Source organism: Pseudophryne corroboree, chromosome 12 (assembly GCF_028390025.1).
Source record: "Pseudophryne corroboree isolate aPseCor3 chromosome 12, aPseCor3.hap2, whole genome shotgun sequence".
NCBI lineage: Eukaryota > Metazoa > Chordata > Amphibia > Anura > Myobatrachidae > Pseudophryne > Pseudophryne corroboree.
The window spans coordinates 106266850-106291951 of NC_086455.1; the positions used below are offsets into that span (position 1 = coordinate 106266850).

General features: G+C 47.3%; 1 protein-coding gene across 5 annotated transcripts in view; it reads right to left on the minus strand.

Annotated features, from left to right (window-relative positions):
• Positions 1 to 25102, minus strand: part of MIPOL1 (mirror-image polydactyly 1) — a 921515-nt gene that overhangs the window by 143203 nt on the left and 753210 nt on the right. For all 5 annotated transcript variants that reach the window (XM_063947849.1, XM_063947848.1, XM_063947845.1 and 2 more), the window contains one exon: positions 392 to 486. In XM_063947849.1, coding sequence (XP_063803919.1) covers positions 392 to 486 — 95 coding nt within the window. The remainder of the gene's footprint in view (positions 1 to 391; positions 487 to 25102) is intronic.

A 25102-nucleotide genomic window follows, 5' to 3' on the forward strand; every position in this document is an offset into this window, starting at 1 on the left:
ACCAGGGCCATCATAAGGAATATGAAGCCCTGATACTTCTTGGACCAGGAATGAGGATCCAAGATGCATTGTGGCATGAATATCCCTCTCGATGCCCTGATGACAATGAGTTTTCATTTGGCGCGAATGGCTGAACTAAATAATGCAGTAAATCTAGTTCCAGCTGTAGATCCAGGCTCTGAATGTTCCACTATCTGATTTGATGGTCTTGTCATCGGTGTTGCTACAATTTCACCATACTGGGTTTAGGATACCAAACAAGTGAAGAATAATTGTAAATAATATTACACTGCTTCCAGAAAGTGTTCGTTATGTTTGCTAGCAATGAAAGCAGAGGTACAGTTGTTGATGTCATTGATGTGTACAGAGTAATCATGTCCCTGGCTTGTACCTGTAATATATGCGCAGGTTCTGGAGTTCTTCTTCTAGCGTTTTATATTCTTCAATCACCTTGTCCTGATCATGCTGAAGAAAAGGCGGAGGAGCCTGAAATAAGATAATATAATGTAGGTAAATGGTCTGGAAAGCAGCATGGAAAAATCTTGTGTGGAAACTACAGGGGGGTACACACGTAGTGATGTGTGCTTGAATTCTAAGCAATCTGACAAGGCAATCTGATTAGATTGCTTGGAAAAGAAGCACACATCTCTCCGTGTGTATGCCCCATAGCGATAGCGATCGCTGACTCACAATCTAGTTAGATTGCTCACTTCACCGCTGTGTGAAGTGAGCGTCCCCCCCCCTTGCTCAATCAGCACACATCTCTTCCCCCCGTTCAGCGCACAGCGCGATGTGTGCTGATTGTTCAGTGCTAGATTGCTCAGCACACATCGCTACGTGTGTACCCCCTTACCATACATGTAGGATTTAAAGACAGGATGTGTTGGGTATGGAATCCCGATACTGAGAATGCAGATGGCTTATGGTGCAAGTGCGCGGGTACGGCATACTGTTAAGAATTTAGCCATGGGTACGCCGTACTCACTGCCACCGGGCCGCCGCTCAGTGCGCTCAAAGCCGCCGTTCCCTGTCGGCGCCTCCCCTTCCCAGCCTGCTGGGAGCGTGATCGTGACATAATCACACTCCCGCAGCTGGCGCGAAGAAGACACTGGGGGCTGGCTGGGCGCTTCTCTCAGTCTCACTCTCTCCTTGAGCAATGCAGCAACAACTTGCAGGGGTCACCTCGTTAGGAGTACGGAGCACTGGAGCAAGCTCATCTCTCGGAGGGGAGCCTGACTGCCTAGGTGTAGTACATACTATTTTAACAGTCACAGTGTCAGCGGCTGGGGCAGTGTATGTGGGGGCATTCGTGTAGCTGGCACTGTGGGGGCAATGTGTATCTGGCACTGTGGGGGCATTTGTGTATCTGGCACTGTGGGGGCATTTGTGTATCTGGCCCTGTGGGGGCATTTGTGTATCTGACACTGTGGGGCAATGTGTATCTGACACTGTGGGGCAATGTGTATCTGGCACTGTGGGGCAATGTGTATCTGGCACTGTGGGGCCATTTGTGTATCTGGCACTGTGGGGCCATTTGTGTATCTGGCACTGTGGGGCCATTTGTGTATCTGGCACTGTGGGGCCATTTGTGTATCTGGCACTGTGGGGCCATTTGTGTATCTGGCACTGTGGGGCCATTTGTGTATCTGGCACTGTGGGGCCATTTGTGTGTCTGGCACTGTGGGGCCATTTCTGTATTTGGCACTGTGGGGCCATTTCTGTATCTGGCACTATTGGGATCATATGTGTATCTGGCCCCCCCCATATGTGTACCACGCCCCCATTTTCATTAGCCATGCCCCATGTAGCATTTGGCCACACCCATTTTTGGCGCGCACACAGTACCTATAAGATATTTTTTCTAGTTGCACCACTGCCCCTAACCCAACCCTTCTGCAGCCTAACCCCAACAGTCCCCTCCCACAGCCTAACCCTAACCATCCCCTCCTGCAGTAGCATCTGTGTCTGAATTAAATAAATATTTTAAGATCAAATACAGTTTCAGCGCTTTGATATTACGTGCTTTTGAAATACAATGGTTCTTAGCATAGGCGTGCGCAGCTAATTTTATTAGGGGGTGCACTGCTGGAGGGGCGTGTGTAGTACCGCCTTTTGGGCGTGTCTCACACCACCTTTTGGGCGTGTCTAGCACCGCCCAGGGACATGTCTAACACTATTTTACATTATCTTAGTAAAATCACGTGGCGTAATCTAATTTATCCCTAGTTCCTAATAGTAGATACAATACACCCCAGAGAAATAAAATGAAACATAATGGTTCGACCAGTAGCCACTACTGACTGTCCGCTACGGCATAATTCTGAGCCCTAGTTGCCGCTCTATCCTATCGCTATTTACACTTACCCAACCTATCTCTGACCTAGTGGTGGAACTAGAGAGTGGTGGGCCTTGGTGCAAAATTCACATTATGCCACATGGTATGAGCCAAAATTCACATTACGCTAGATGGTATAAGCCAAAATTTACATTATGCCACACAGTATGAGCCAAAATTCACATTATGCCACACAGTATGAGCTAAAATTTACATTACGCCCCACAGTAAGAGATAAAATTCACATTACGCCACATGGTATGAGACAAAATTTACATTATGCCACACAGTATGAGATAAAATTCACATTACGCCACAGAGTAAGAGAAAAAAAATCACATTACGCCACACGGTATGAGACACAATGTACATTACGCCACATGGTATGTGCCTAAATTGACATTATGCCACACAGTATGAGATAAAATTTACATTATGCCACACAGTATGAGGTAAAATTCACATTATGCCACACAGTATGATAGAAACTTCACATTACGCCACACAGTATGAGCCAAAATTTACATTACGCCACATGGTATGTGCCTAAATTGACATTATGCCACACAGTATGAGATAAAATTTACATTATGCCACACAGTATGAGATAAAGTTCACATTATGCCACACAGTATGACGCAAAATTCACATTACGCCACACAGTATGAGATAAAATTTACATTATGCCACACAGTATGAGATAAACTTCACATTACGCCACACAGTATGAGGCAAAATTTACATTACGCAACATGGTATGTGCCTAAATTGACATTATGCCACACAGTATGAGATAAAATTCACATTACACCACACAGTATGAGGCAAAATTCACATTATGCCACATTATGCCCCGGCCTTAATAGACCCCATAGTACTCCCCAAACACATTAGATAATACACAGTGCACCCTAAATACATAGGCCACACAGTGCCCCCCACACACACATTATGTGACATAGTGCCCCTCCAATACATTATATAATATACATTATACATTACTTGTTGTGGGTGCGCTCGCAGCTGAGCGCTCCTCGCCGCCTGCCACTCCATGCATAGACAACTACTGCCATCCTTTCTCTCTCCTTCACCACCTCCTTCCCTGCAGTCCTGTTCATATGTGGGTTCCAGTAGCGGGTGCAGCTGACAAATGCACCCTCTACTGACCCTGCAGCGGCGTATCTCTTCCCCTATCACCAAGCCTGCTGACCGGGCATAGCGGGCAGGTGAAGAGAGGGAAGCGGCGGGTGGAGGGCAGGTGCGGGTAGAGAGAGCGGGAGTGAATGGGTGTAGAGAGCGGAAGTGTGCGGATGCAGAGAGCGGGGGTGTAGAGAGCGGGAGTGGACGGGTGTAGAGAGCAGGGGTGGGCGGGCATAGCGAGCAGGCGGACGGCCATAGAGAGCGGGCGGTCTGTGCTGGCGGGCGCAGAGTGCAGGTGGGCATACACAGTCAGGAATAGCACTGCAAGCTTGGCAATGACTCAATTACAGGCTTGTGTAAGGGGGGTTCCGGACATTAGGGGGTGCCTGGGCGCACCAGGCACCCCCCCTGCGCACGCCTACGGTTCTTAGCTGTTTGAACAAAGCAATTGTTCTTTGTGACGCCTATGATAACATATAGAGAACACAACGGTAGGGATGGCCATCGGTGGGTTATACATCGATGGACACCATCGGTTGTACCATCGGTGGACAACACCGATGGTGGGAAACCATATGTAAGGGAACCATCAATGGTCACTATTACTTTAGTATTGAGCTAGCCGCAGGTTAATCAGGACCAGGGTGTGTGGCTTCATGGGTGTTAGGGGGCGGAGCTATTCTGTGTCCCTGACACCCTGGAGAAAAAAAAAAAAAAATATTTGATAGCCCTTTATCATCGACGGTGGGAAACCATCTGGTTCCCCCCATCGATGGAAAAAGTAGTTACCATCAGTCATAGACCATCGATGATTTTTAATCATTGATGGTCTATGGCCATCCCTACACAAAGGTGAAGAAGAGGGAACTGTGGAATTCACCTGTGGTGGCAAGTGGCAACTAGTGTTTACACTTGTGGTCGTACTAGCCACAGTGTGCCCCATGCAAAGTTGGAAGGTAATCATGTATATGTTACTCCTGAACTGCGTGCATAGAAACATTTTGATAATCCCTCACTGCAGAGTTTTATACATCTATCTGTACTCCTGCTCCAGGCCCAATGCTTGGTTTGCTACTAGTAAAGTTCAATGTGCACTTGAAGATAACCTGTACTAGGGGAAAAATAAGAATTTACTTACCGATAATTCTATTTCTCGTAGTCCGTAGTGGATGCTGGGAACTCCGTAAGGACCATGGGGAATAGCGGCTCCGCAGGAGACTGGGCACAAAAGTAAAGCTTTAGGACTACCTGGTGTGCACTGGCTCCTCCCCCTATGACCCTCCTCCAAGCCTCAGTTAGGATAATGTGCCCGGACGAGCGTACACAATAAGGAAGGATTTTGAATCCCGGGTAAGACTCATACCAGCCACACCAATCACACCGTATAACTTGTGATCTGAACCCAGTTAACAGTATGATAACAGAGGAGCCTCTAGAAAAGATGGCTCACTACAACAATAACCCGATTTAGTTAACAATAACTATGTACAAGTATTGCAGACAATCCGCACTTGGGATGGGCGCCCAGCATCCACTACGGACTACGAGAAATAGAATTATCGGTAAGTAAATTCTTATTTTCTCTGACGTCCTAGTGGATGCTGGGAACTCCGTAAGGACCATGGGGATTATACCAAAGCTCCCAAACGGGCGGGAGAGTGCGGATGACTCTGCAGCACCGAATGAGAGAACTCCAGGTCCTCCTCAGCCAGGGTATCAAATTTGTAGAATTTAGCAAACGTGTTTGCCCCTGACCAAGTAGCTGCTCGGCAAAGTTGTAAAGCCGAGACCCCTCGGGCAGCCGCCCAAGATGAGCCCACTTTCCGTGTGGAATGGGCTTTTACAGATTTTGGCTGTGACAGGCCTGCCACAGAATGTGCAAGCTGAATTGTACTACAAATCCAACGAGCAATAGTCTGCTTAGAAGCAGGAGCACCCAGCTTGTTGGGTGCATACAGGATAAACAGCGAGTCAGATTTTCTGACTCCAGCCGTCCTGGAAACATATATTTTCAGGGCCCTGACAACGTCTAGCAACTTGGAGTCCTCCAAGTCCCTAGTAGCCGCAGGCACCACAATAGGTTGGTTCAGGTGAAACGCTGAAAACCACCTTAGGGAGAAACCGAGGACGAGTCCTCAATTCCGCCCTGTCCGTATGGAAAATCAGATAAGGGCTTTTACAGAATAAAGCCGCCAATTCTGACACGCGCCTGGCCCAGGCCAGGGCCAACATCTTTAAGTGGTTCAAACCAATGTGACTTTTGGAACCCAAAAACTACATTGAGATCCCAAGGTGCCACTGGAGGCACAAAAGGAGGCTGTATATGCAGTACCCCTTTTACAAACGTCTGCACTTCAGGGACTGAAGCTAGTTCTTTCTGGAAGAAAATTGACAGGGCCGAAATTTTAACCTTAATGGACCCCAATTTCAGGCCAATAGACACTCCTGTTTGCAGGAAATGTAGGAATCGACCCAGTTGAAATTCCTCCGTCGGGCCTTACTGGCCTCGCACCACGTAACATATTTTCGCCAAAAGCGGTGATAATGTTTTGCGGTTACATCCTTCCTGGCTTTGATCAGGATAGAGATGACTTCATCCGGAATGCCTTTTTCCTTCAGGATCCGGCGTTCAACCGCCATGCCGTCAAACGCAGCCGCGGTAAGTCTTGGAACAGACAGGGTCCCTGCTGGAGCAGGTCCCTTCTTAGAGGTAGAGGCCACGGATCCTCCGTGAGCCTCTCTTGAAGTTCCGGGTACCAAGTCCTTCTTGGCCAATCCGGAGCCACGAATATAGTGCTTACTCCTCTCCATCTTATAATTCTCAGTACCTTGGGTATGAGAGGCAGAGGAGGGAACACATACACTGACTGGTACACCCACGGTGTTACCAGAGCGTCTACAGCTATTTCCTGAGGGTCCCTTGACCTGGCGCAATACCTGTCGAGTTTTTTGTTGAGGCGGGACGCCATCATGTCCACCTTTGGTTTTTCCCAACGGTTTATAATCATGTGGAAGACTTCTGGGTGAAGTCCCCATTCTCCCGGGTGGAGGTCGTGTCTGCTGAGGAAGTCTGCTTCCCAGTTGTCCACTCCCGGAATGAATACTGCTGACAGTGCTATCACATGATTTTCCGCCCAGCGAAGAATCCTTGCAGCTTCTGCCATTGACTGCTTCTTGTGCCACCCTGTCTGTTTACGTGGGTGACTGCCGTGATGTTGTCCGACTGGATCAACCCGGCTGACCTTGAAGCAGAGGTCTTGCTAAGCTTAGAGCATTGTAAATGGCTCTTAGCACCAGGATATTTATGTGAAGTGATGTCTCCAGGCTTGACCATAAGCCCTGGAAATTTCTTCCCTGTGTGACTGCTCCCCAGCCTCGCAGGCTGGCATCCGTGGTCACCAGGACCCAGTCCTGAATGCCGAATCTGCGGCCCTCTAGAAGATGAGCACTCTGCAACCACCACAGGAGGGACACCCTTGTCCTTGGTGACCGGGTTATCCGCTGATGCATCTGAAGATGCAACCCCGACCATTTGTCCAGCAGGTCCCACTGGAAAGTTCTTGCGTGGAATCTGCCGAATGGGCTTGCTTCGTAGGAAGCCACCATTTTTCCCAGAACCCTTGTGCATTGATGCACTGAGACTTGGCTCGGTTTTAGGAGGTTCCTGACTAGCTCGGATAACTCCCTGGCTTTCTCCTCCGGGAGAAACACCTTTTTCTGGACTGTGTCCAGAATCATCCCTAGGAACAGAAGACGAGCCGTCGGAACCAGCTGCGATTTTGGAATATTGAGAATCCAACCGTGCTGTCGCAACACTACCTGAGATAGTGCTACATCGACCTCCAACTGTTCCCTGGATCTTACCCTTATCAGGAGATCGTCCAAGTAAGGGATAACTAAAACTCCCTTCCTTCGAAGGAGTATCATCATTTCGGCCATTACCTTGGTAAAGACCCGGGGTGCCGTGGACCATCCAACGGCAGCGTCTGAAACTGATAGTGACAGTTCTGTACCACAAACCTGAGGTACCCTTGGTGAGAAGGGTAAATTGGGACATGAAGGTAAGCATCCTTGATGTCCAGAGACACCATGTAGTCCCCTTCTCTTGAATTTGAACCTCTGTATGTAAGTGTTCAAAGATTTTAGATTTAAAATCGGTCTCACCGAGCCGTCCGGCTTCGGTACCACAACAGTGTGGAATAATACCCCTTTCCCTGTTGCAGGAGGGGTACCTTGATTATCACCTGCTGGGAATACAGCTTGTGAATGGCTTCCAAAACTGCCTCCCTGTCTGCTTTTAAAGCCCCAGCGTCATGCTGAGGGCTTGGCAGAGGAGGGAGAGGGCTTCTGTTCCTGGGAACTGGCTGATTTCTGCAGCCTTTTTCCTCTCCCTCTGTCACGGGGCAGAAATGAGGAACCTTTTGCCCACTTGCCCTTATGGGAACGAAAGGACTGCGCCTGATAATACGGTGTCTTCCTATGTTGAGAGGCGACCTGGGGTAAAAACGTGGATTTCCCAGCTGTTGCCGTGGCCACCAGGTCTGAAAGACCGACCCCAAATAACTCCTCCCCTTTTATAAGGCAATACTTCCATATGCCATTTGGAATCCGCATCACCTGACCACTGTCGTGTCCATAACCCTCTTCTGGCAGAAATGGACAGCGCACTTACTCTTGATGCCAGTCGGCAAATATCCCGCTGTGCATCACACATATATAGAAATGCATCTTTTAAATGCTCTATAGGCAATAATATACTGTCCCTATCTAGGGTATCAATATTTTCAGTCAGGGAATCCGACCACGCCAACCCAGCACTGCACATCCAGGCTGAGGCGATTGCTGGTCGCAGTATAACACCAGTATGTTGTGTAAATACATTTTAGGATACCCTCCTGCTTTCTATCAGCAGGATCCTTAAGGGCGGCCATCTCAGGAGAGGGTAGAGCCCCTGTTTTGACAAGCGTGTGAGCGCTTTATCCACCCTAGGGGGTGTTTCCCAACGCACCCTAACCTCTGGCGGGAAAGGATATAATGCCAATAACTGTTTATTTATCGGGGGAAACCCACGCTTCATCACACACCTCATTTAATTTCTCAGATTCAGGAAAACTACAGGTAGTTTTTCCTCACCGAACATAATACCCCTATTGGTGGTACTCGTATTATCAGAAATGTGTAAAACATTTTTCATTGCCTCAATCATGTAACGTGTGGCCCTACTGGAAGTCATATTTGTCTCTTCACCGTCGACACTGGAGTCGGTATCCGTGTCGGCGTCTGTATTTGCCATCTGAGGTAACGGGCGCTTTAGAGCCCCTGACGGCCTATGAGACGTCTGGACAGGCACAAGCTGAGTAGCCGGCTGTCTCATGTCAATCACTGTCTTTTGTAAAGAGCTGACACTGTCATGTAATTCCTTCCAACAGTTCATCCACTCAGGTGTCGACCCCCTAGGGGGTGACATCCCTATTACAGGCAATTTGCTCCGCCTCCACATCATTTTCCTCCTCATACATGTCGACACAAACGTACCGACACACAGCACACACACAGGGAATGCTCTGATAGAGGACAGGACCCCACTAGCTCTTTGGGGAGACAGAGGGAGAGTTTGCCAGCACACACCAGAGCGCTATATATATACAGGGATAACCTTATATAAGTGTTTTTCTCCTTATAGCTGCTGTATTGTTTATACTGCGCCTAATTAGTGCCCCCCTCTCTTTTTTAACCCTTTCTGTAGTGTAGTGACTGCAGGGGAGAGCCAGGGAGCTTCCCTCCAACGGAGCTGTGAGGGAAAATGGCGCCAGTGTGCTGAGGAGATAGGCTCCGCCCCCTTCTCGGCGGCCTTTTCTCCCGTTTTTCAGTGTAATCTGGCAGGGGTTAAAATTCATCCATATAGCCCTGGGGGCTATATGTGATGTATTTTCGCCAGCCAAGGTGTTTTTATTGCTGCTCAGGGCGCCCCCCCCTAGCGCCCTGCACCCTCAGTGACCGAAGTGTGAAGTGTGCTGAGGAGCAATGGCGCACAGCTGCAGTGCTGTGCGCTACCTTGGTGAAGACAGGATGTCTTCTGCCGCCGATTTTCCGGACCTCTTCTTGCTTCTGGCTCTGTAAGGGGGCCGGCGGCGCGGCTCTGGGACCGGACTCCATGGCTGGGCCTGTGTTCGATCCCTCTGGAGCTAATGGTGTCCAGTAGCCTAAGAAGCCCAATCCACTCTGCACGCAGGTGAGTTCGCTTCTTCTCCCCTTAGTCCCTCGATGCAGTGAGCCTGTTGCCAGCAGGTCTCACTGAAAATAAAAAACCTAAAACTAAACTTTTCACTAAGCAGCTCAGGAGAGCCCCTAGTGTGCACCCTTCTCGTTCGGGCACAAAAATCTAACTGAGGCTTGGAGGAGGGTCATAGGGGGAGGAGCCAGTGCACACCAGGTAGTCCTAAAGCTTTACTTTTGTGCCCAGTCTCCTGCGGAGCCGCTATTCCCCATGGTCCTTACGGAGTTCCCAGCATCCACTAGGACGTCAGAGAAAGCATATTTTTGGTTCTTTCCAACACTGCATAGAAGTAAAATGCAATTGCATGGACATGCATTCATCTATCTCTTCAGTTGTAAGTATAGAAACAATTAAAATGCGTGCGATTGCATTTCATGTAAATGCTTACACTCAATCTAAAACACACGAGACACGCTCTGCAAGACGGCAAACATGGAACTCTGCATCACATGTCAATAGAGCAGGCAGCATCCAAAAATAAAATCAAAGCAACTATTGCAAATGGGTTTTGGCTCACTGGAACCAATGAGTCCATCCCAGACCTGTTTACATGCTTTACTAATGTCCTAAAATCTAGTGAAAGCATGACCAGGCACCAGTGTGTAAAGGGCTTATTAGAAAAACATTTAATACTAAATCCACATTGTACTATAGGATAGAAACCAAAGCAAATACTTTTTTCTATATCGAAGTGCTTATCAATATGTGAACCACATAATAACCGCATACTGGGGGTAATTCTGAGTTGATCGCAGCAGAAATTCTGTTAGCAACTGGGCAAAACCATATGCACTGCAGGGGAGGCAGATATAACAAGTGCAGAGAGAGTTAGATTTGGGTGTGGTGTGTTCAATCTGCAATCTAATTTGCAGTGTAAAAATAAAGCAGCCAGTATTACCCTGCACAGAAATAAAATAACCCACCCAAATCTAACTCTCTCTGCACATGTTATATCTGCCTCCCCTGCAGTGCACATGGTTTTTCCCAGTTGCTAACAGAATTCCTGCTGCGATCAACTTGGAATTACCCCCACTGTAACGGGGTAGTAGTTGATTTACCAACGGACACAATACTGATGTTCATAATCCCGACAGCCATTGACCAACAGTCAAAATATTGACACGGTTAAAATACTGACAATCATTATGCTGACATGTTCAAAATGCCGACATAGTCAGAATACTGACATTTTCAATGCTGACATGTCAAAATGCTGACATGCGGTTTTAACAAATTTTTGCCCCAAAACAGACTTGTTCATACTTTACCATCTCAGTGGACCTGGAGGGGGAATATAATAGTGTGCCGAGTGCAGCGTCATTGACAACAAAAAAAAACAGAAAAACTTATATCAGTATTTTTACAAGTCGGCATTTCAAATGTCGGCATTCTGACAATGTTGACATTTTGAACATGTCGGCTTAATGAATGTCGGTATTTTGACTGTGACTGTTGGCCAATGGCTGTCAGGATTATGACTGTCGGTATTGTGTCAGTCGATTAATCATACTGGACCCTGTAACAGGTCATACAAAAAGATTCTCAATTACTGTTATTTCAAAAAAGTCACCTATAAATGTATCCTGTCCTCATATACCTAGAGTCGGTACGCCATGCGGTACGAGATGCCTGATGTGAGTGAGCTACAGTGACATACCCTCCAATTGTACCTTTTTGGCTGGTTCAGTACTGTTTTTTTATGGTCTGTACCAGTCAAAAGGGGCTTTGTACTGATTTCAGCATCTCCCTTGTCCTATAGATTCCTATGGCATCGCTGTGTGGCCATGCCCCCTTTACCCATGACCATGCCCCTTTCCCAAATTTACTTGCTGCTGTGTATCTATGATACGCCTGGGGCAGTGTTTTATATACATATGTATATATTTATTTTATTTTATTTTATTTCTGCTATTAATCTCTTTTATGTATATATATTTTGCAAGTAAAAAATACACAGTAAACTGTGTATTATACATTTTTTTAAAAAAGTCCCTTTTTCTTATTTTTCAAGAGTTGTCAAAAATGGCAGAGAAAAATGTGGATTTCATGTAAACCTCGATAAAGGGCCTAATTCAGAGTTGATCGCAGAAGCAAATTTGTTAGCTAATGGGCAAAACCATGTGCACTGCAGGTGGGGCAGATATAACATGTGCAGAGAGAGGTCAATTTGGGTGGGTTATATTGTTTCTGTGCAGGGTAAATACTAGAGATGAGCGCCTGAAATTTTTCGGGTTTTGTGTTTTGGTTTTGGGTTCGGTTCCGCGGCCGTGTTTTGGGTTCGAACGCGTTTTGGCAAAACCTCACCGAATTATTTTTGTCGGATTCGGGTGTGTTTTGGATTCGGGTGTTTTTTTCCAAAAACACTAAAAAACAGCTTAAATCATAGAATTTGGGGGTCATTTTGATCCCAAAGTATTATTAACCTCAAAAACCATAATTTACACTCATTTTCAGTCTATTCTGAATACCTCACACCTCACAATATTATTTTTAGTCCTAAAATTTGCACCGAGGTCGCTGTGTGAGTAAGATAAGCGACCCTAGTGGCCGACACAAACACCGGGCCCATCTAGGAGTGGCACTGCAGTGTCACGCAGGATGTCCCTTCCAAAAAACCCTCCCCAAACAGCACATGACGCAAAGAAAAAAAGAGGCGCAATGAGGTAGCTGTGTGAGTAAGATTAGCGACCCTAGTGGCCGACACAAACACCGGGCCCATCTAGGAGTGGCACTGCAGTGTCACGCAGGATGGCCCTTCCAAAAAACCCTCCCCAAACAGCACATGACGCAAAGAAAAAAAGAGGCGCAATGAGGTAGCTGACTGTGTGAGTAAGATTAGCGACCCTAGTGGCCGACACAAACACCGGGCCCATCTAGGAGTGGCACTGCAGTGTCACGCAGGATGGCCCTTCCAAAAAACCCTCCCCAAACAGCACATGACGCAAAGAAAAAAAGAGGCGCAATGAGGTAGCTGACTGTGTGAGTAAGATTAGCGACCCTAGTGGCCGACACAAACACCGGGCCCATCTAGGAGTGGCACTGCAGTGTCACGCAGGATGTCCCTTCCAAAAAACCCTCCCCAAACAGCACATGACGCAAAGAAAAAAAGAGGCGCAATGAGGTAGCTGTGTGAGTAAGATTAGCGACCCTAGTGGCCGACACAAACACCGGGCCCATCTAGGAGTGGCACTGCAGTGTCACGCAGGATGTCCCTTCCAAAAAACCCTCCCCAAACAGCACATGACGCAAAGAAAAAAAGAGGCGCAATGAGGTAGCTGACTGTGTGAGTAAGATTAAGACAATTTTATTTTAGGTTTTGGAGTCCTTTTTTTACTGATATTTGGTGTTTTGGTTTTGACATGCTCTGTACTATGCCATTGGGCATCGGCCTTGGCAGACGACGTTGCTGGCATTTCATCGTCTCGGCCATGACTAGTGGCAGCAGCTTCAGCACGAGGTGGAAGTGGATCTTGATCTTTCCCTAATTTTGGAACCTCAACATTTTTGTTCTCCATATTTTAATAGGCACAACTAAAAGGCACCTCAGGTAAACAATGCAGATGGATGGATTGGATACTAGTATACAATTATGGACGGGCTGCCGAGTGCCGACACAGAGGTAGCCACAGCCGTGAACTACCGCACTGTACTGTGTCTGCTGCTAATATATAGACTGGTTGATAAAGAGATAGTATACTCGTAACTAGTATGTATGTATAAAGAAAGAAAGAAAAAAAAACCACGGTTAGGTCACTGGTATATACAATTATGGACGGGCTGCCGAGTGCCGACACAGAGGTAGCCACAGCCGTGAACTACCGCACTGTACTGTGTCTGCTGCTAATATATAGACTGGTTGATAAAGAGATAGTATACTCGTAACTAGTATGTATGTATAAAGAAAGAAAAAAAAAATAAGATTTTACTTACCGATAAATCTATTTCTCGGAGTCCGTAGTGGATGCTGGGGTTCCTGAAAGGACCATGGGGAATAGCGGCTCCGCAGGAGACAGGGCACAAAAAGTAAAGCTTTTTCAGATCAGGTGGTGTGCACTGGCTCCTCCCCCTATGACTCTCCTCCAGACTCCAGTTAGGTACTGTGCCCGGACGAGCGTACACAATAAGGGAGGATTTTGAATCCCGGATAAGACTCATACCAGCCACACCAATCACACCGTACAACCTGTGATCTAAACCCAGTTAACAGTATGATAACAGCGGAGCCTCTGAAAGATGGCTTCCTTCAACAATAACCCGAATTAGTTAACAATAACTATGTACAATTTATGCAGATAATCCGCACTTGGGATGGGCGCCCAGCATCCACTACGGACTCCGAGAAATAGATTTATCGGTAAGTAAAATCTTATTTTCTCTATCGTCCTAGTGGATGCTGGGGTTCCTGAAAGGACCATGGGGATTATACCAAAGCTCCCAAACGGGCGGGAGAGTGCGGATGACTCTGCAGCACCGAATGAGAGAACTCCAGGTCCTCCTTAGCCAGAGTATCAAATTTGTAAAATTTTACAAACGTGTTCTCCCCTGACCACGTAGCTGCTCGGCAAAGTTGTAATGCCGAGACCCCTCGGGCAGCCGCCCAAGATGAGCCCACCTTCCTTGTGGAGTGGGCCTTTACAGATTTAGGCTGTGGCAGGCCTGCCACAGAATGTGCAAGTTGGATTGTGCTACAGATCCAACGAGCAATCGTCTGCTTAGACGCAGGAGCACCCATCTTGTTGGGTGCATACAATATAAACAACGAGTCAGATTTTCTGACTCCAGCTGTCCTTGCAATATATATTTTTAATGCTCTGACAACGTCCAGTAACTTGGAGTCCTCCAAGTCACTTGTAGCCGCAGGCACTACAATAGGCTGGTTCAGATGAAATGCTGACACCACCTTAGGGAGAAAATGCGGACGAGTCCGCAGTTCTGCCCTGTCCGAATGGAAAATCAGATATGGGCTTTTGTAAGATAAAGCTGCCAATTCTGATACTCTCCTTGCAGAAGCCAGGGCTAGAAGCATGGTCACTTTCCAAGTGAGATATTTCAAATCCACCTTATTTAGTGGTTCAAACCAATGAGATTTTAGAAAGTCCAAAACCACATTGAGATCCCACGGTGCCACAGGAGGCACCACAGGAGGCTGTATATGCAGCACTCCCTTAACAAAAGTCTGGACTTCAGGGACTGAAGCCAATTCTTTTTGAAAGAAAATCGACAGGGCCGAAATTTGAACCTTAATAGATCCCAATTTGAGACCCATAGACAATCCTGATTGCAGGAAATGTAGGAATCGACCCAGTTGAAATTCCTCCGTCGGAGCACTCCGATCTTCGCACCACGCAACATATTTTCGCCAAATTCGGTGATAATATTGCACGGTTACTTCCTTCCTTGCTTTAATCAAAGTAGGAATGACTTCTTCCGGCATGCCTTTTTCCTTTAGGATCCGGCGTTCAACCGCCATGCCGTCAAACGCAGCCGCGGTAAGTCTTGAAACAGACAGGGACCCTGCTGAAGCAAGTCCCTCCTTAGAGGTAGAGGCCACGGATCTTCCGTGATCATCTCTTGAAGTTCCGGGTACCAAGTCCTTCTTGGCCAATCCGGAACCACTAGTATCGTTCTTACGCCTCTTTGCCGTATAATTCTCAATACTTTTGGTATGAGAGGCAGAGGAGGAAACACATACACCGACTGGTACACCCAAGGCGTTACCAGCGCGTCCACAGCTATTGCCTGCGGATCTCTTGACCTGGCGCAATACCTGTCCAGTTTTTTGTTGAGGCGAGACGCCATCATGTCCACCATTGGTCTTTCCCAACGGGTTACCAGCATGTGGAAGACTTCTGGATGAAGTCCCCACTCTCCCGGGTGAAGATCGTGTCTGCTGAGGAAGTCTGCTTCCCAGTTGTCCACTCCCGGGATGAACACTGCTGACAGTGCTATCACATGATTCTCTGCCCAGCGAAGAATCCTTGCAGCTTCTGCCATTGCACTCCTGCTTCTTGTGCCGCCCTGTCTGTTCACATGGGCGACTGCCGTGATGTTGTCCGACTGGATCAACACCGGTTTTCCCTGAAGCAGAGGTTCTGCCTGGCTTAGAGCATTGTATATTGCTCTTAGTTCCAGAATGTTTATGTGAAGAGACGTTTCCAGGCTCGTCCATACTCCCTGGAAGTTTCTTCCTTGTGTGACTGCTCCCCAGCCTCTCAGGCTGGCGTCCGTGGTCACCAGGATCCAATCCTGTATGCCGAATCTGCGGCCCTCCAATAGATGAGGACTCTGCAACCACCACAGAAGAGACACCCTTGTCCTTGGAGACAGGGTTATCCGTAGGTGCATCTGAAGATGCGACCCTGACCATTTGTCCAACAGATCCCTTTGGAAAATTCTTGCGTGGAATCTGCCGAATGGAATTGCTTCGTAAGAAGCCACCATTTTTCCCAGGACTCTTGTGCATTGATGTACAGACACCTTCCCTGGTTTTAGGAGGTTCCTGACAAGCTCGGATAACTCCTTGGCTTTTTCCTCCGGGAGAAAAACCTTTTTCTGAACCGTGTCCAGAATCATCCCTAGGAACAGCAGACGAGTTGTCGGCATTAACTGGGATTTTGGAATATTCAGAATCCACCCGTGCTGTTTTAGCACTTCTTGAGACAGTGCTAATCCCATCTCTAGCTGTTCTCTGGACCTCGCCCTTATTAGGAGATCGTCCAAGTATGGGATAATTAATATGCCTTTTCTTCGAAGAAGAATCATCATCTCGGCCATTACCTTTGTAAAGATCCGAGGTGCCGTGGACAATCCGAACGGCAGCGTCTGAAACTGATAGTGACAGTTTTGTACAACGAACCTGAGGTACCCCTGGTGTGAGGGGTAAATTGGAACGTGGAGATACGCATCCTTGATGTCCAAGGATACCATAAAGTCCCCCTCTTCCAGGTTCGCTATCACTGCTCTGAGTGACTCCATCTTGAACTTGAACTTCTTTATGTACAGGTTCAAGGACTTCAGATTTAGAATAGGCCTTACCGAGCCATCCGGCTTCGGTACCACAAAAAGAGTGGAATAATACCCCTTCCCTTGTTGTAGAAGAGGTACCTTGACTATCACCTGCTGAGAGTACAGCTTGTGAATGGCTTCCAAAACCGTCTCCCTTTCGGAGGGGGACGTTGGTAAAGCAGACTTCAGGAAACGGCGAGGTGGATCTGTCTCTAATTCCAACCTGTACCCTTGAGATATTATCTGCAGGATCCAGGGATCTACCTGCGAGTGAGCCCACTGCGCGCTGTAATTTTTGAGACGACCGCCCACCGTCCCCGAGTCCGCTTGAGAAGCCCCAGCGTCATGCTGAGGCTTTTGTAGAAGCCGGGGAGGGCTTCTGTTCCTGGGAAGGAGCTGCGTGTTGCTGTCTCTTCCCTCGACCTCTGCCTCGTGGCAGATATGAATAGCCCTTTGCTCTCTTATTTTTAAAGGAACGAAAGGGCTGCGGTTGAAAAGTCGGTGCCTTTTTCTGTTGGGGAGTGACTTGAGGTAGAAAGGTGGATTTCCCGGCTGTAGCCGTGGCCACCAAATCTGATAGACCGACTCCAAATAACTCCTCCCCTTTATACGGCAAAACTTCCATATGCCGTTTTGAATCCGCATCGCCTGTCCACTGTCGCGTCCATAAAGCTCTTCTGGCCGAAATGGACATAGCACTTACCCGTGATGCCAGTGTGCAGATATCCCTCTGTGCATCACGCATATAAAGAAATGCATCCTTTATTTGTTCTAACGACAGTAAAATATTGTCCCTGTCCAGGGTATCAATATTTTCAATCAGGGACTCTGACCAAACTACCCCAGCACTGCCCATCCAGGCAGTCGCTACAGCTGGTCGTAGTATAACACCTGCATGTGTGTATATACTTTTTTGGATATTTTCCATCCTCCTATCTGATGGATCTTTAAGTGCGGCCGTCTCAGGAGAGGGTAACGCCACTTGTTTAGATAAGCGTGTTAGCGCCTTGTCCACCCTAGGAGGTGTTTCCCAGCGCTCCCTAACCTCTGGCGGGAAAGGGTATAATGCCAATAATTTCTTTGAAATTATCAGCTTTTTATCAGGGGCAACCCACGCTTCATTACACACGTCATTTAATTCTTCTGATTCAGGAAAAACTATAGGTAGTTTTTTCATACCCCACATAATACCCTGTTTAGTGGTACCTGTAGTATCAGCTAAATGTAACGCCTCCTTCATTGCCAAAATCATATAACGTGTGGCCCTACTGGAAAATACGGTTGAATCGTCACCGTCACCACTGGAGTCAGTGCCTGCGTCTGGGTCTGTGTCGACCGACTGAGGCAAAGGGCGTTTCACAGCCCCTGACGGTGTTTGAGTCGCCTGGACAGGCACTAATTGATTGTCCGGCCGCCTCATGTCGTCAAACGACTGCTTTAGCGTGTTGACACTATCCCGTAGTTCCATAAATAAAGGCATCCATTCTGGTGTCGACTCCCTAGGGGGTGACATCCTCATATTTGGCAATTGCTCCGCCTCCACACCAATATCGTCCTCATACATGTCGACACACACGTACCGACACACAGCAGACACACAGGGAATGCTCCTAACGAAGACAGGACCCACTAGCCCTTTGGGGAGACAGAGGGAGAGTTTGCCAGCACACACCAAAAGCGCTATATATATATCAGGGATAGCCTTATAATAAGTGCTCCCTTATAGCTGCTTTGTTATATCAAAATATCGCCATAAATTTGCCCCCCCCTCTCTGTTTTACCCTGTTTCTGTAGTGCAGTGCAGGGGAGAGACTTGGGAGCCGTCCTGACCAGCGGAGCTGTGAGAGGAAATGGCGCCGTGTGCTGAGGAGATAGGCCCCGCCCCTTTTCTGGCGGGCTCGTCTCCCGCTATTTAGAAAAATCAGGCAGGGGTTAAATATCTCCATATAGCCTCTAGGGGCTATATGTGAGGTATTTTTAGCCTTTATAGGTATTCATTTGCCTCCCAGGGCGCCCCCCTCCCAGCGCCCTGCACCCTCAGTGACTGCCGTGTGAAGTGTGCTGAGAGGAAAATGGCGCACAGCTGCAGTGCTGTGCGCTACCTTTAGAAGACTGCAGGAGTCTTCAGCCGCCGATTCTGGACCTCTTCTGACTTCAGCATCTGCAAGGGGGCCGGCGGCGCGGCTCCGGTGACCATCCAGGCTGTACCTGTGATCGTCCCTCTGGAGCTTGATGTCCAGTAGCCAAGAAGCCAATCCATCCTGCACGCAGGTGAGTTGACTCCTTCTCCCCTCAGTCCCTCGCTGCAGTGATCCTGTTGCCAGCAGGAATCACTGTAAAATAAAAAACCTAGCTAAACTTTTTCTAAGCAGCTCTTTAGGAGAGCCACCTAGATTGCACCCTTCTCGGCCGGGCACAAAAATCTAACTGGAGTCTGGAGGAGAGTCATAGGGGGAGGAGCCAGTGCACACCACCTGATCTGAAAAAGCTTTACTTTTTGTGCCCTGTCTCCTGCGGAGCCGCTATTCCCCATGGTCCTTTCAGGAACCCCAGCATCCACTAGGACGATAGAGAAACCACGGTTAGGTCACTGGTATATACAATTATGGACGGGCTGCCGAGTGCCGACACAGAGGTAGCCACAGCCGTGAACTACCGCACTGTACTGTGTCTGCTGCTAATATATAGACTGGTTGATAAAGAGATAGTATACTCGTAACTAGTATGTATGTATAAAGAAAGAAAGAAAAAAAAACCACGGTTAGGTCACTGGTATATACAATTATGGACGGGCTGCCGAGTGCCGACACAGAGGTAGCCACAGCCGTGAACTACCGCACTGTACACTGGTTGATAAAGAGATAGTAGTATACTCGTAACAACTAGTATGACGACGGTATAAAGAATGAAAAAAAAACCACGGTTAGGTGGTATATAATACAATTATGGTTGGACGGACTGCCTGCCGAGTGCCGACACAGAGGTAGCCACAGCCGTGAACTACCGCACTGTACACTGGTTGATAAAGAGATAGTAGTATACTCGTAACAACTAGTATGACGACGGTATAAAGAATGAAAAAAAAACCACGGTTAGGTGGTATATAATACAATTATGGTTGGACGGACTGCCTGCCGAGTGCCGACACAGAGGTAGCCACAGCCGTGAACTACCGCACTGTACACTGGTTGATAAAGAGATAGTAGTATACTCGTAACAACTAGTATGACGACGGTATAAAGAACGAAAAAAAAACCACGGTTAGGTGGTATATATTATAATACAATTATGGATGGACGGACTGCCTGCCGAGTTCCGACACAGAGGTAGCCACAGCCGTGAACTACCGCACTGTACACTGGTTGATAAAGAGATAGTAGTATACTCGTAACAACTAGTATGACGACGGTATAAAGAACGAAAAAAAAAACACGGTTAGGTGGTATATATTATAATACAATTATGGATGGACGGACTGCCTGCCGAGTTCCGACACAGAGGTAGCCACAGCCGTGAACTACCGCACTGTACACTGGTTGATAAAGAGATAGTAGTATACTCGTAACAACTAGTATGACTATGACGACGGTATAAAGAAAGAAAAAAAAAACCACGGTTAGGTGGTATATAATACAATTATGGATGGACGGACTGCCTGCCGAGTGCCGACACAGAGGTAGCCACAGCCGTGAACTACCGCACTGTACTGTGTCTGCTGCTAATATAGACTGGTTGATAAAGAGATAGTATACAATACTACTAATATACTGGTGGTCAGGCACTGGTCACCACTAGTCACACTGGCAGTGGCACTCCTGCAGCAAAAGTGTGCACTGTTTAATTTTAATATAATATTATTTATCATGTACTCCTGGCTCCTGCTATAACAACCTGCAGTGCTCCCCAGTCTCCCCCACAATTATAAGCTTTATATACAATACATTGATGTGCAGCACACTGGGCTGAGCAGTGCACACAGACTGAGTCACTGTGTGACTGTGTATCGTTTTTTTCAGGCAGAGAACGGATATATTAAATAAAACAAACAACTGCACTGTCTCTGGTGGTCACTGGTCACTGTGGTCGTCACTGCTGGCTGCTTTATTTTTACACTGCAATTTAGATTTCAGTTGAACACACCCCACCCAAATCTCTCTCTCTCTGCACATGTTATATCTGCCCCACCTGTATTGCACATGGTTTTGCCCAACTACTAACAAATATGCTGCTGCGATCAGGTCTAAATTAGGCCCTTTATCGAGGCCTACAGAGCCAAGGATTTCCTCTGTAATACCAAATCCAGAGATTATTCTAATAGGCAAAAGAGGGCTGTAGCGCTGGAGGAGCTGGTTAAGGTCAGCCTGCCATTTTACTCTACGGCAAACACTGACTGGGTGCGAGCAAAAATTGCCAACATGAGGACAATTTAAGAAGGAGCTGAACAAGAGGGAATCATCCAAAAAATCAGGGGCAGGAGCGGACGAAGTATACATGCCCAAGTTGTGGTGCTTTGATCTCCTGCCATTCACCGTGGACCAGAAGCTGCCTAGGCCGTACATTGCCAATTTATCTACGGACTTGGGTGCCTCGTGTTTTGCGTCTTCCACCACTGAGCTGGAGGATAGTACCTTTAGTGGTGTTTTAAGTACACAGTAAATAATAAATATAACACACGTTTAAAATTTTTATTTTAAAACAAAACAATCAAAATGACTTATTGAACATCAAAGGTAGCATGTGATAGCAAGCCATTAGATTATATCATGTTGTCCTGCCATGGCACAGCGCCTACACCATTAAAGTACTGCAAGTACTCGTCCCTGGTCAATTTAGCACAGACACTGGGATTTCTGATTTGATTGGTCTCCAAAAGTGTAAACCCTATTGCCTCCTCAATAGTTTTGCTGTCATCCATGCTGGAAACAGTGCTGTGTGCCGAATGTGATTTACGCCGTAGACAGTTGTGCAGCACACAACAGGCCATAACTACCTTGTCAATTTTGTGTAATCGCAGATTAATGGCAGTATGAAAAATGCTAAACTTGTTGCTAAGTATACCACATGTATTCTCAACCACGGCATACTTAGCAACAAGTTTTGCATTTTTCATACTGCCATTAATCTGCGATTAGACAAAATTGACAAGGTAGTTATGGCCTGTTGTGTGCTGCACAACTGTCTATGGCATAAATCACATTCAGCACACAGCACTGTTTCCAGCATGGATACAACAGGTAATTGAGAATTCTGCGTTCTTGATTAAATGCCCTTTGTGGGTATGGTTTCACAACATTAGCGTGCAAGGCAAACGCCTCATCAGGCACAAACACAAAGTTTAAGCCATATGTCTGGGTCCGCTCTTTTAAATTCAGTCCATTATTTTTCAGTTTCTCATGGAACATGGTCTTTTCCAAAGCACCACAATCGGACACCCACCAATATCCACAAAGATGAATTTGTATTTTGCATTGGCAATGGCCATTAAAACAATGCTAAGGAACCCCTTATAATTATTAAAAAAACCACACTATTAGCTGGTGGCATAATGCGGATGTGGTTGCCATCTATGGGGTAAATTTACTAAGCTCCCGATTTTGACCGAGATGCCGTTTTTTCATCAAAGTGTCATCTCGGTAATTTACTAAGCAATAATCACGGCAGTGATGAGGGCATTCGTAATATTTTGAAGTCCTAGGAAAAAAATCACGAATGAATACACCATCGGTCAAAACGCGGCTGTTTAAGTATGAATCTCGGTCATTTACTAAGAAGTGCAAAGCAAAAAAAAACAAACACTGCCGTGAAAAATTACAACTCGTAAAAAAGTGCTAAAAAAAACCAGACCTTTTTTTTTTATTCGTGATTGGATAGGCATGCACGGATCCATGAGATCCGTGCATGTATATCAGTGGGAAGGGGGTGGGAAAGTGCTTATTTTTTCAAAAAAAATTGCGTGGGGTCCCCCCTCCTAAGCATAACCAGCCTCGGGCTCTTTGAGCCGATCCTGGTTGCAGAAATATGGTGAAAAAATTGACAGGGGTTCCCCCATATTTAAGCAACCAGCATCGGGCTCTGCGCCTGGTCCTGGTTCCAAAAATACGGGGGACAAAAAGAGTAGGGGTCCCCCGTATTTTTAAAACCAGCACCGGGCTCCACTAGCTGGACAGATAATGCCACAGCCGGGGGTCACTTTTATATAGTGCCCTGCGGCCGTGGCATCAAAAATCCAACTAGTCACCCCTGGCCGGGGTACCCTGGGGGAGTGGGGACCCCTTCAATCAAGGGGTCCCCCCCCCCAGCCACCCAAGGGCCAGGGGTGAAGCCCGAGGCTGTCCCCCCCCATCCAATGGGCTGCGGATGGGGGGGCTGATAGCCTTTGTTGTAAAAGAAAAGATATTGTTTTTAGTAGCAGTACTACAAGTCCCAGCAAGCCTCCCCCGCATGCTGGTACTTGGAGAACCACAAGTACCAGCATGCGGCGGAAAAACGGGCCCGCTGGTACCTGTAGTACTACTACTAAAAAAATACCCAAAAAAACACAAGACACACACACCGTGAAAGTATAATTTTATTACATACATACACACATACATACATACTTACCTTATGTTCCCACGCAGGTCGGTCCTCTTCTCCAGTAGAATCCAAGGGGTACCTGTTGAAGAAATTATACTCACGAGATCCAGGGGTCCAGGGTCCTCGGGGAATCCAGGTGTAATCCACGTACTTGAAAAAAATAACAAAACGGACACCCGAGCCACGCACTAAAAGGGGACCCATGTTTGCACATGGATCCCCTTTTCCCGACTGCCAGAAACCCACTCTGACTGATGTCTAAGTGGGTTTCTTCAGCCAATCAGGGAGTGCCACGTTGTAGCACTCTCCTGATCGGCTGTGTGCTCCTGTACTGAGTGACAGGCGGCACACGGCAGTGTTACAATGTTGCGCCTATGCGCTCCATTGTAACCAATGCTGGGAACTTTCTGCTCAGCGGTGACGTCACTTTAGGTCAACCGCAGGGCAGAAAGTTCCCAGCATTGGTTACAATGGAGCGCATAGGCGCTACATTGTAACACTGCCGTGTGCCGCCTGTCACTCAGTACAGGAGCACACAGCCGATCAGGAGAGTGCTACAACGTGGCACTCCCTGATTGGCTGAAGAAACCCACTTAGACATCAGTCAGAGTGGGTTTCTGGCAGTCGGGAAAAGGGGATCCATGTGCAAACATGGGTCCCCTTTTAGTGCGTGGCTCGGGTGTCCGTTTTGTTATTTTTTTCAAGTACGTGGATTACACCTGGATTCCCCGAGGACCCTGGACCCCTGGATCTCGTGAGTATAATTTCTTCAACAGGTACCCCTTGGATTCTACTGGAGAAGAGGACCGACCTGCGTGGGAACATAAGGTAAGTATGTATGTATGTATGTATGTATGTGTGTATGTATGTAATAAAATTATACTTTCACGGTGTGTGTGTCTTGTGTTTTTTTGGGTATTTTTTTAGTAGTAGTACTACAGGTACCAGCGGGCCCGTTTTTCCGCCGCATGCTGGTACTTGTGGTTCTCCAAGTACCAGCATGCGGGGGAGGCTTGCTGGGACTTGTAGTACTGCTACTAAAAACAATATCTTTTCTTTTACAACAAAGGCTATCAGCCCCCCCATCCGCAGCCCATTGGATGGGGGGGGACAGCCTCGGGCTTCACCCCTGGCCCTTGGGTGGCTGGGGGGGGGGACCCCTTGATTGAAGGGGTCCCCACTCCCCCAGGGTACCCCGGCCAGGGGTGACTAGTTGGATTTTTGATGCCACGGCCGCAGGGCACTATATAAAAGTGACCCCCGGCTGTGGCATTATCTGTCCAGCTAGTGGAGCCCGGTGCTGGTTTTAAAAATACGGGGGACCCCTACTCTTTTTGTCCCCCGTATTTTTGGAACCAGGACCAGGCGCAGAGCCCGATGCTGGTTGCTTAAATATGGGGGAACCCCTGTCATTTTTTTTCCCATATTTCGGCAACCAGGATCGGCTCAAAGAGCCCGAGGCTGGTTATGCTTAGGAGGGGGGACCCAACGCAATTTTTTTTTAAATATTTGACAGTGTTTAATTTAAAAAAAACAAAAAAAATGAACCCCAGCACGGATCACACAGATCCGGCCGAGATTCATTGTAAAAAAGTCGGCAGTGTTTTGCTAATCACTGCCGTAAAAATAGAAAAAAAAACACGAATGACATCGACATCGGAACAAACGAAAAACCCGAATACGACAGCTTAGTAAATTAGTCGTAATCAATTCAAAAAGTTGCAGTTTTACACTTTCGATGTCATTCGTGATTGAACTTTGACCTGAAA